Source organism: Macaca thibetana, chromosome 5 (genome assembly GCF_024542745.1).
Source record: "Macaca thibetana thibetana isolate TM-01 chromosome 5, ASM2454274v1, whole genome shotgun sequence".
Lineage (NCBI taxonomy): Eukaryota > Metazoa > Chordata > Mammalia > Primates > Cercopithecidae > Macaca > Macaca thibetana.
In genome coordinates, this window is record NC_065582.1 from 163,105,016 (window position 1) to 163,117,123 (window position 12,108).

The 12,108-nt window shown below is 37.1% G+C and overlaps 1 protein-coding gene across 5 annotated transcripts in view; it reads left to right on the forward strand.

Annotated features, from left to right (window-relative positions):
* The window catches only part of PPARGC1A (PPARG coactivator 1 alpha), a 685,828-nt gene that overhangs the window by 634,666 nt on the left and 39,054 nt on the right, over positions 1-12,108 (forward strand). For all 5 annotated transcript variants that reach the window (XM_050790682.1, XM_050790683.1, XM_050790680.1 and 2 more), the window contains one exon: positions 11,035-11,229. In XM_050790682.1, the coding sequence (XP_050646639.1) occupies positions 11,035-11,229 (195 nt within the window). The remainder of the gene's footprint in view (positions 1-11,034; positions 11,230-12,108) is intronic.

A 12,108-nucleotide genomic window follows, 5' to 3' on the forward strand; every position in this document is an offset into this window, starting at 1 on the left:
TAAGTGATGTGCTCAGGACCCCAAATCAGGAAATCTAACTTTGGAGTCTGTATTTTGCCTCACTGCCTATTTCAAATAATATAAAAATGTTATAAGGCCCTGTGACCTCTTTTGAGATTTTTTTAAAAATCTTAAAAAGTTGAGAAGTGCTTAAGACCTCTGTGAAAATATATAGAAGAAAATCCTTAAAAATCACTTAGCATGTAGTCTGTGTAATAAAATAGACTCCAGAACTGAAATGAACTTTATGATAATGGTGATGGTCAGAAGATGTTGAAGAAAGAGAATGATTGGCAATAAAAAGACTGTGCTGCCTTAGGACTATCAAAAACAAATTCAGGAAGTGAATAACCAATATGTTGTAATCAACAGGGAAGGACAGACCATAAAACAACTGGGCACATTAATGTAAGATATTGGGAAAAAGAATTCACATAGAATAGATCAAAATCTGTTAATAATAACTACTAAGATCTAGAATCATATGTGTTAGAGGGAATAAATCTAGCATAGACAGAATCATACATTTCAACTTGATCTACACACTACTCAGCAGCCGTAAAACAGCAAATTACCCAAACTTGCCTGATTATCAGAATCACTTGGGTTGCTCATCAAAATTACAGAATCCCAGGCTCTACCTCCCAGGGTAGTTGTTCTCAACTGAGGGCAATTTGCCTCCAGGAAACAGTTGGCATATCTGGAGACATTTTGGTAGTCATAACTGGAGGGGTGCTACTGGCACCTAGTGAGTAGAGGCCAGAGATGCTGTTAAGCATTCTAAAACCCACAGGACAGCCCCCTAAACAAAGAATTATCTGGGTTAATATGTCAACAGTGCTGCAGCCCAGAAACCCATATCTAGAGATTTTGATTTAGTGGTCTGTGATGAGGCTTTGAAATCTGCATTTCTGTCTATGGATCTAAGTTTTTCTGATAAAGGATTAGAAACTTGGTGCTACCAGTAGAGCTGGACTTGTTTAAAAAAAAAAATCCCATGGAAGAGAATGCTTAAAGTAGGCTTTGAGGTAGGGATAGGATAGAAACAAAAGATGTGAAGAGGGAAGAACATTCAAATAGAAGAGCAAATCACACCCAGTAGGAAAAAAAAAAAAAAAGGGGGGGGGGGGCTATGAACCAACACTGGGCCAGCCAGCAATAAATAGTGAGAATCATTTGCAAGACAACCTCCTCTTACTGCATGGAAGGCCAACTGTGCCTCATGGCATGTAACTGCATCTCCCACCTTAGATTTTAGCTGATGATCAATAAATGCTATGTCATTCTAACTCAGTTCTTAGTCCCCAGTATGAAGATAAATTAAAATAGCCCATGCCCACTCATTTTTCTAATAATACCTTCCATAAAATCCTACTATATAAAGAAAGGGTGTGAGAATGATATTTCATCAGATATATCTGGATTAATATCCAACTCTTCCTTTCATTAGACATGTGAATTTGCACATAATAATAGGGTTAAATGGGTGTTTCAATTAATGCATGTAAAGAAATTAAGTCAACATCAGGAACATAGAAAATACTCAGTAAAGATCAGCGCTATTTATTAGTTATTATTATTTACTAAAGTAATATTTAAGAGAACTATGGCATTATTTAAATGCACAGAAAAAGTATAGGTTGGGATTTAAGATGATGGCAGTTTCTTATTATCAATCATAGCAACTTATTATTTTGTGCTTTGTTTTGTTTGAAGAGGATTGAGAAAATCCTGCCTCATAGAAATGAGTATTTTTAAATGGCTCCAGGTTTTAAACTATTCACCCTCAGTTCTCAAGATTTTTTTTAATCCGAAGACAATACAAAATAGTCAATTTGGCTGCTTAATTTGGTTGTGGTTTCCACTGTGTTTCTGTATTTATTATAAGAAAATAACACACTTGAGTGTGTTTTCTAAAAAAAAAAAAAAGACTTCTATTGCCTATGCATTAAGGTATATAAATACACAAAATATATCATACACTCTAAAATTTATAATAAATCCTATACCAGCTATTCTAGTGTCCAGGGTTCTATTAAACACAGTTAAAAATCTTCTGGCTAAGATTAATATATATTCCCAGCTTGAAGATGACTGTGTTATGCGGTATGGAATGAGGAAGCTCACCACTCTAGTCCAGATAGATTACATCAATGGTTTTCTCTTGACTGGAGAGTCAACACTCCTGACAGTGGTGGTCAGAGAGTAGGTTTGTCTGGCATGATTATCTGTTCATGAAAACATCTCAACTCTTTCAAGATGTTTGCAAATTGATTGCTTGATGGTGTGTCCCAGTATCCTTCCAGACAATAGAGTTGGGTTAATTTCTGCATTTTTAAGACCCATTTAAACTTCCTCTTTTACAAAAGATGAGCATTACATTTACTTCTATAGATTCATTGCCTAGGAGTTCATTTCAGAATTAGGCCCTATATAGCTATAGCTGTTCATATTCTTTCTTCCCCACAAAGAATATATCACTTGCTTGCCTGGCCTATCAGCTGGTATATGTGAAATGAATGTGAGATAATTTAAATCATAGCCTAAGCTAAACATTATTCAGAAGACAAATTGCCCAGGGGTAGGAGGAGGTGAGGATTACAGAGAAAATAACAACAAAAGAAGAATGAAAATTCATATATTCTTATATTGTCAGGACAGATTAGACTCTTTAGTTACCATTCTTACTCATTTTAGTTAAGCATCTCCTATATACTAAGTATCTCAACAATAATCAAATAGGCCTCACAGACCTCCTCTTTTAGATAGTTCATGAAGAAGATAAATCACTAAACATATGTTGAGTCAGAGAGATGAATGCCAGAGGGAATAATAAGGTAGGGAAAATGTGGAGAATGTGTACAGAGTAGTTGGAAATGTTGCACTGAGAAGGTGACACTTGAGTAAATGAGGGGACAAAGGGACAATCCATGTGGCCATCTGGCAGAAGAACCTTCTAGGCAGAGAAAACAGCAAGTGCAAAGACCTAAGGACAAGAGAATGCTTGGCATTTTTGTGGACTAGTGAGGAGATCAGACTGATTGGGAAGGATTCAGATAGGTGAATGAGGCGTTGCCAGAGTCAGATGTAGCTGGCTGAGTATAGGGCCACCATACATTCCAGTTAGCCTGGTGTAGTCTGGGTTCATCCCTGAGTAGCTGATTATGTGCACTGTCCCCTCTCCCTCTCAAAAAGGTTCTGCTTGGATGACAAATTATATGGCGATCCTTGGTTAGTAAGGCACTCTTAAGATTTAGCTTTTAGTCTTAGAGACATGAGAAGCCACGGAGGCTCTGGTCAGAAGAGGGGTGACACATGACTTAGGTTGCATTAGGATCACTTAATCTTCTGTGTTGAGAATGAAATATTGAGGTGGGATGGCAAATGGGAAGCCAGTTAGGAACTGATATGGTTTAGCTTTGTGTCCCCACCCAAATCTCATCTTGTAGCTCCCATAATTCCCATGTGTTGTGGGAGGGACCTGGTGGGAGATGATTGAATTATGACAGCAGATCTTTCCTGTGCTGTTCTCGTGATAGTGAATGGGTCTCAGGAGATCTAACGGTTTTTAAAACAGGAGTTTCCCTGCACAAACTCTTTTTTTTTTTGCCTGGCACCATCCACGTAAGATGTGACTTGTTCCCCTTTCCTTCCGCCATGATTGTGAGGCCTCCCACCCATGTGGAACTGTGAGTCTAACTAAACCTCTTTCTCTTGTAAATTGCCCAGTCTCAGGTATATCTTTATCAGCAGCGTGAAAACAGACTAATACCAGAAACCTATGGGATTGTCATTCAAGTCTGTGCAACGCAGCCAGAAAGTTGAGTTGTTTCACTTGAGGACATGTAGCTAGCTGCTGGCGGAAATGGATCTAGGATTAATTCTCCTGACTTCCAGTCTGGAGTTCTTCCCACATGCCCAGTTTCTCTTTTAGTTTAAACTTGAGAACAAATAGAATGTCTTGCTCACTCTTTACAGGCCTATTAAGTCTCCAGTTTGATGGCACAACTCAGTTCCTTCCTCTTCCCGTTGTGAGAAATAGGCATGACCTCCCCAACCTCGCCGAACCTTTTTCCCCTTTCCCCTGAAATTTCAGCTCATTTTGCATATATTAACCAGGAATTTTTAGGATTTTCTGTTGAACTTCTGTATTTATACTTTTGGCTCTTATAACCTCTACAGAATACTGAATTTCTCATGTACAGTACATGTTTATTAACTCATGAATGTGTGATATAAGCAAATCAATTAGAATGGAGTGTAAGTACAGATGTGAATATACGTTTTATGCCTGCTTAAATAGGAATATGTGTATTAATTGGAATTAAATGGATTACCTTGAGTCTAAATATGTCTGTGAATTCTTCAATTTTGTTTATATTTTATTTCCGCTTGATTCTTATTTTATTTTTACAGGAATTAGCCCTGGTTTTTGATCGTTGCTTTCCTCAGAGTGGTTAACTGAGAGGAACAATGTATGTACAGATTATACATTTTTGTATAGTCAACTACAGTTGAATATCAGAGAATGCACTCAAGGCATTGAGATATACATGTGCATTAGATTCTGTTTTAAATATGTGTACTTGAGATATAAACTTGAGGGTGTGATATGGACAGACACATTTACATACATAGTATTTCAAGTAGCCTGTATGCCCATGGGGAGTTACTCAGACTGTGAAATTAAAATTTATGTTATTTCTACTAGCCCTCAAATTCCAGCAAATTTGGCATCCAACAGGGCAAAATAGATTGTCACATAATGTGCTTATCTCTCATGGGAATAAAATAAGAATAAGCTAACTCTCAGGGCATATGTAAGAAATTAATGGACAAAAAGCATTTATAATGTGTTATGTAATGTAAGGTGGTATTATCTTGATTTTTTTATTGCACACATATGCTTGAGATTTCTTTCTTTTTCCCCACCTTCCAGTGCCTATACCTTATTCTCAGCTCTGTATCTCGTATGACAAACAAAAAGTAATTGGGTTATTTTAAGGACTCCTCCTTTAAGTGAGGTAGGAGCTAGGAACCTCTCAGTCATTACATGTGGGATTCCGCCCATTTTTGGTTGGATGTGTGAGAAAGTGGCAGATATACTGTCAGTACCAACACTTGGGTATAAAGGAAGCAAAAACAAAACCCACAGTGGATTGCAGGGATTTTAGAGAAGAAAGATAAAGAAGAGGGAAAAAATCAATTGTTTGAAGGTGGGTATTCAAAATATTTAACAACCTGTAAGCAAAAGCTCACACCACTTCAAGTAGACACATGCGGTGAAGTGGTGTCTGTTCTAATTAGCACGGGTTAAAGAAAAAAGCTAAAAACCTCAAATCCTATTCCAATAGTCTACTCTGGATTATTATTTTTAAATTTTATTGCGGAAAAAACTTAGTTTTCTTTAAATTTTGACTTTAGTTTCTTATAAATATTGAATCAAACTTTATACATTAGAACCAAAATGTGTACATTTATGCAAATTTTTTTGCTGATTCATGCATGAAACTGAGGTACAGGGTTTTATGTATGGAGATTCAAGAAAGGGACACACCTCTGACCCACTGTATTTCTTATGTGAACTTCTGAATCTATTATAAAAGTTGCTTTCCCATGTAGTTATTTGAACTCCTGGTGGGGCCTAGTGGAACCAATAATCCAAAGTAGTGGATAATCCAAGAATGTCATTTATATTTGGCTTTGGAATACATTACCAGATGTTACTCTAGCAGATTTCCTTTCCTAATTAGGCCTCACTTAAAGTAGGAGTTAATTTTGTCTTCATTAGCTGTTTCCAAGTCAGCAGGATGGGGCAAGGAGGAAACCTGGGGCATGCTGGGTATTTGGGGGGAGTTGGCCCAGTGCTAAATGTCTGCAGTAGATCCTGTTCAAAGAATAAAATTCAAATACAGATAATCAAGTTGATGGGAATATACACTGGAAATGTTTATGAACACCTTCCTGAAGAATTTTGAGGCCTTTGTCAACTCTTTTTTTTTTTTCTATTAATCATGAGTGCAAAAAAATTCCATAATAGGGATTAGGCAAATAATCACATGAAATTTTGTATAGAAAAATAATTAGAGGCTAAGAGAGGTTAAGTCACCTCTCACACAGATTGATCTCTGAGTACACAGTACCTAAGATACTGAAACTGATTAATGAATGATAAGAAGACCCCACTGTTTCCTTCATATTGATGATTTGAATAATGAGGAAGCGAGAATTCTCCTGGCCTAATTCGCATTAAGAGAGCCAAGATAATGAAGCTGTGATTAAATGGCTATTAAACTATTTTTATCAAACAGAGATCAAGCAAGTGTGAGAATCTGGGGACACAGAGTGTAATTGCAATCCTACAAGATGCAGAAAAAATGACTAACATAAGCAGGGCATAGTCCTTTCATAATAGCTCGCATTTAAAACTCTTTGGGATACCACATGCAGTATTCACTCTGCACTTCTCCCTTCAGGTGGCAGTTAGCATCTCAGAGTCCCTCCTCTCCTCCTTAATTTAGTGGATTTATTGACCCTCTGTGTGCAGTTGGGTGAGTTGAATGCACTGTCTGCCACACCATGTATAACCAGTTGGAAGATCCTTTTGCCAACTGTGCGCAAAGGAAGAAGACCCAAATATTACAAACTGGGTTCAGAATTTTAATCTATTAATTTTAATCTGTAAATCTGCCACCTGAAGGGACAGAACCTATCTTCTTTCAACTATGCCTTTTAAATTATGTCAGACTAGTACAGGTCATAGAGGGACACAGCTGTCCAAAAGAGCAGAGATAAACCTTCTCATTTTGTTGACTCTTCTAAACTATCATTTATTAATGACATGGTAACACTTAGGAATTGTTGCAGATTCTAAATTTTGGGTTTTCCGTATAAATGCATGTGTATCATCTGTCACTGGAAATTGTTTACACCGTGAGTGAGTTTTTGTTGATGTGCCTTCTTTCTTCCTAGAGGGCCCTTAGAGAATAAGGTGTTATAGTCACAGAAACCTTTATTTAGGTCGGAAGAATTGCATTGCGTAAGGAGAACCCAAGGTTGACACCCACCGTGGGAAATGCTGTTTGATAGCCACAGAGCTCCACTGTGGAAATACCCGTTGGCCTGTTTTCTCCCTTTCCTTCCGCCTCTGCTGCCAGCTCCAAGGCTGAGCTTAGTTTGTGTAGCTGTAGATCACTATCTAATTGGTGACCTGCTCTTTCTTCCTCCCCACTCTGCATTTTCTTTTCTTTTTTTCCCAACTCGGATGGAGCTAAGAAGTATATCGTTTTGTAAAATAGTAATTTCAAACAACTAGAAAGCAGTATCAGAGCTGAGTCTTTGAAAGGTTATCTGGCAATGTCAGTGCGGTGACTAATGTGTTTCTATACCCTGTCACCTGTGAACAGACATGTGTGAGTGGGCCAGTGTGCTTCATCTGCGGTGACTTTGATTTATTTGCTCTGTAAATTGGGACCAAAGCAATAATGGGAAGTGACATTAATTGTTTAACAGAGTCCTCTCTGTCACATCCATTGCCTTCTCCGGGGTGTGTGATTGTTGAAACTCATGCTAAACTAATTGAAATTGCCACAGTGAGGGGCAATATCCACTCAACATTACATAAACACAAAGTGTCATCAGCAAATATCAAGTTTTCTTCTCAGTTTCCTATGATTAAAGAAAACACAGATAATTTGAAACAATAACATTTGTTTCCTTTCTTAATTCACTAACAAATTTACTTAAATAAATGTCTTGGAGCACCTGAGTCACCCACATACAGAGATAATAACAATAGTATTGAATAATCATTTGTAATGGATACAGACTGTAAATAATCATTACAGTCCTATGATAGATACTGGCTGAATAGTAGCCCTTACTACCCACATACTCCAATGCGCGCGCGCACACACACACACACACACACACACACACGCCGCCATGCTAATCTCCCATCTTACAAATCCTTCCCTCTCATTGTGTTTCCAGTAGAGAGGGGAATTAAAATAGTTGGTGGTTTAATCAGATCTTATAAATTAATTATGACATTATCAAGCTCCAATACTTTTGCCATTGTATTTGTTATACATTCTCCCAGACTTATTAAAGACATTGGAGAAAACTGGTTGGTTTAAGTGTTCTTTGTCATTTTAACTTGATTGGAATTATTGTAGTTTGTTTACATTAGGGATAGAGCTAAGGCGCTATTGTATTATGTGATTGAAAGCAAATAACGGCTGGTAGTATTGCTGGAAAGCCAAACACAAAATTTAAATCATTGTAAACAACATTATCCATTTATTGGTAAATATTCTTAACTCTTTTTCTGGAACTATTTTTGGACATCAATGAAATAAGCCTTTTTTGAAAAACGGGATACTTGGAAAAATGTCCAATTTATTGAAAGTGTGTATATGTGTCTGTGTGTGCATGTGTATTTGATATATTTTCTAAAACTATTAGATAATGTGGAGATAGTTATAATAATGTAAATCTCATGACTTTGAGATGATTTTTAAAATACATATATTTCATTTAAATATAATTGTACTCAGAACAGTTAAATAATCTCAATTTAATTTTTGTATGTGGGGGAATCAAAGAAAGGAGTTACTGAAATCTGTGGATACCAGATTATGATCCTGGGCAGAAAATAAGGAATATTATTTCAGTCTATTTAATATTAGAATTACATATACAGGGTCCTTTCAAAGGCATATTGAAAGAAGGTAGATTGAAGAATCTACTCGAGGGCCTGAGGGTATTCAATAACCTGAGCACTTGAGGGTATTCAATAAGTTTTAGTTATTGACTTGTGCAATTTGGATTTTAACTATTGGTCAGTTTATGGAAGTAGGTGGCACCATTTTGAAGTTAACAGTTACCCCTTCTGATTAGGATTTTCCTCCTGAATTAGAGGTTTGGGTTTTTTTGAGACAGAGTCTCCCTCTGTCACCCACGCTGGAGTGCAATGGTGTGATCTTGGCTCACTGCAACCTCAGCCTCCTGGGTTCAAGCAATTCTCTTGCCTCAGCCTCCCGAGTAGCTGGGATTACAGGTACGTGCCACCACACCTGGCTAATTTTTATATTTTTAATAGAGATGAGGTTTCACCACATTGGCCAGGCTGGTTTTGAACTCCTGGCCTCAAGTGATCTTCCTGCCTTGGCCTCCCAAAGTGCTAGGATTACAGGCATGAGCCACCGTGCCCAGCACCTGCATTAAAGTTTTAAACTTTATACACACCACATTGCACCCAAACTACTTGACTCACAGTCTCAAATCCACGGACGTGAGAGGGATGCATTATGCAAACTAAAAAATGCCAATTAAAGTCCCTGGGGAGTACAAATGGCTCTTCTTGGCCTCTTGAATCCAAAAGAAGTCCTTAGTTTTACTCCTGGATGGAGGCTGATCAGGAATGAAGGAAAACAATTTTTATGTGAAAATAGAATGTATACGTGATAAAGGCCTGCTTAATTTCTCTAGTAATACAATTTGATTTTCTGATTAGCTGTCTTATTCTGTGATTCTTGTAATTTTGTCAGGTCAATTAACTGGAGTTCAGTGCTAGAGAGAAAGGAAGCGTGGGCACTGCTAGCTTCATTAGATGTCAGCAGCTTAGGTGCATTTTGTAATAAAATCTGTGTGGGATAATTTAGCTCATATTGTTAATGTCATAGCGTACAGAACTTTAAAAAGAAGACTTTGGAAGCAGGTCAGATTGGACAAACAATGTGAAGTGCTAAAAGAAGGAAAAGAAAATGGTCCAGAAGATATTGTTGGCAATAAACACAGATCAATGAATTATTTAGCAAGTAATCATTGATTAGCTATGCCATGTGCCCAGTGATGGTACTGGTTGTCCACGTGCATAGAATATAACACATTGCCTTGTTAACAAGGTACATGTTTGGAAATCTTTGAACGTTTTTTACAGAGTACTGAAATAAATATTATATTTTATAATGAATTGTTTACAGGTTCTTCCCTTCCACAGTAGTGTTTATTGGAGGGGCAGACTTTTGTCTTGTTTCTCTTTGTATCTCCCATACTTCAGATGTCCCTGGCACAGAGTAGATGTTCAAAAATGTTTGTTAAGTGAATGATTGAAGATTAGCTTTCTAAGAGTGTGTTGGTGGGAATGAGTCAAAAACAAGGTAGGATATATTTGCAGGAGCCCCTATTAGAAATAATAGTGCACTGGAATAGTGCCCCGGCCACAAGAAATAAATGCATTTAGTAAACATTACAAAGTAAGACTTCATTCAGTGACTGATCAGAGAAAGAAGAGTCAAAATAGGTCCAGAGTTTGAGTCTGAAGAATTGTTACCCGAACTAAAGAAGTCAAAAGAAATAGCAGTTTTGTTGTGAAAGTTGTAGAGTTTGGGTTTTGGGGATGAGGGAGCTATTATGAAGTAGCAGTGTCCAGTAGGCAGTTCGAGATTTATGACTAAAGTTGGGAGAGATATCAGGGGGCAAAATAAATAAATGATTTTGGAGTGTTCAGTGATGAGATTATAATTGAAACCATGAAAGTGTATAGTTGCTCTCAGTATAGTTCCACTTTCTGGTGTCATTCAAATAGAGAGCTGTCTAGACAGTTTGGGCGGTATGCTGTATAGGAGATTCAAACACTATATCTGAAAATGAAATTGATGATGGTTAAAATTCTCTCAAGCTCCAAGATTCTCGCAATCTTTTCTTTTAGTCAGGGAAAGAAAACGTGAGCAAGTGGAAAACACTTCTATGACCAAGAAGAATTGTATACAGCAGTTTTAGCGCTGACATAACAAATTGATAAACTGGGCAGCTCAACCATCAGAGATTAGTGCAGTAGAAGTATTCATTAATTGTGTCATTTGGACCAAAACATGAATTTGGAGTTTGAGAAAGATATGATGTTTGTGTTCTGGAATGGGCATTCTAGATTTCACATATGGTTCACTCATTTGGTCAAACATGTTGATGCATAGTGTTACCTGCCTCCCAGTGTCAACTCACATCTTCTGGTTTTTTCTGTTTCTGCAGAAGATAGATGAAGAGAATGAGGCAAACTTGCTAGCAGTCCTCACAGAGACACTGGACAGTCTCCCTGTGGATGAAGACGGATTGCCCTCATTTGATGCGCTGACAGATGGAGACGTGACCACTGACAATGAGGCTAGTCCTTCCTCCATGCCTGACGGCACCCCTCCACCCCAGGAGGCAGAAGAGCCGTCTCTAGTAAGAACCCTTCCTACTGTTTAGCAGGAATTGGAGTTGCCTCTGGCTACCCGCTGCATGGGTATGATGTAGTCACAATAAGGTTTGGATTTTTTCATTTAGAATGATGCCAAAGCAATCCCCAAGCACACTCAGAGTTGCAAATTGTGCGATTCTCTGTTTAAAAATGTTGATAATACACATCTTCATGTAATCTTATTGCAATTGTTTTCTTTACTATCTTTTCCTGTTATGTGTATTTTTCTTAGTATTATTTATGTTGATGATGAAAACTTAGAAAATGTTGACAACTAAAAAGAAAAAACTAAAAATTTCACCTGTGATTTCAAATAACCTCTCATATAAAAATGATTGCAATATTCTTTTAAGATATATCATGAACATATTGGTTCAAATTTAAATATATGCATAATTTGTAATGGTTGCATAGTGTTTTATTGTATGGAAATATTATAATTTATTTTGCAATCTTTTATGGGTGGATATTTAGTTTTTTCTTCTATTTTTTACTATTTTAAATTGTATAATAATTGACATATTTGCATTTTTATTCCTATACATACAATCCTAGAGTTAGAATTGGTAGATCAACAAATATGCAATGTTTTAAGACTTTGGATCCGTATTTCTTATGAAGACTGAAAAACTATAGCATGTTTGCCACCCAAGTTACTTAAATTTATGGTAGACAATGAAGACTGAATTTGTTGGCAATGAAGAGAGAATTTTCCTTTCAATGCAGTGCTTGACCAGAGTTTTATTAGTTCTAAGACACAGTTTACCTTCTCATCTGTGGTAGCCATTTGTCATTTGCTGTAAGTCTGATATAAGGGCATGCTGTGTAAATTATGGGATGCCATGATCCTCCAGACTCTAATA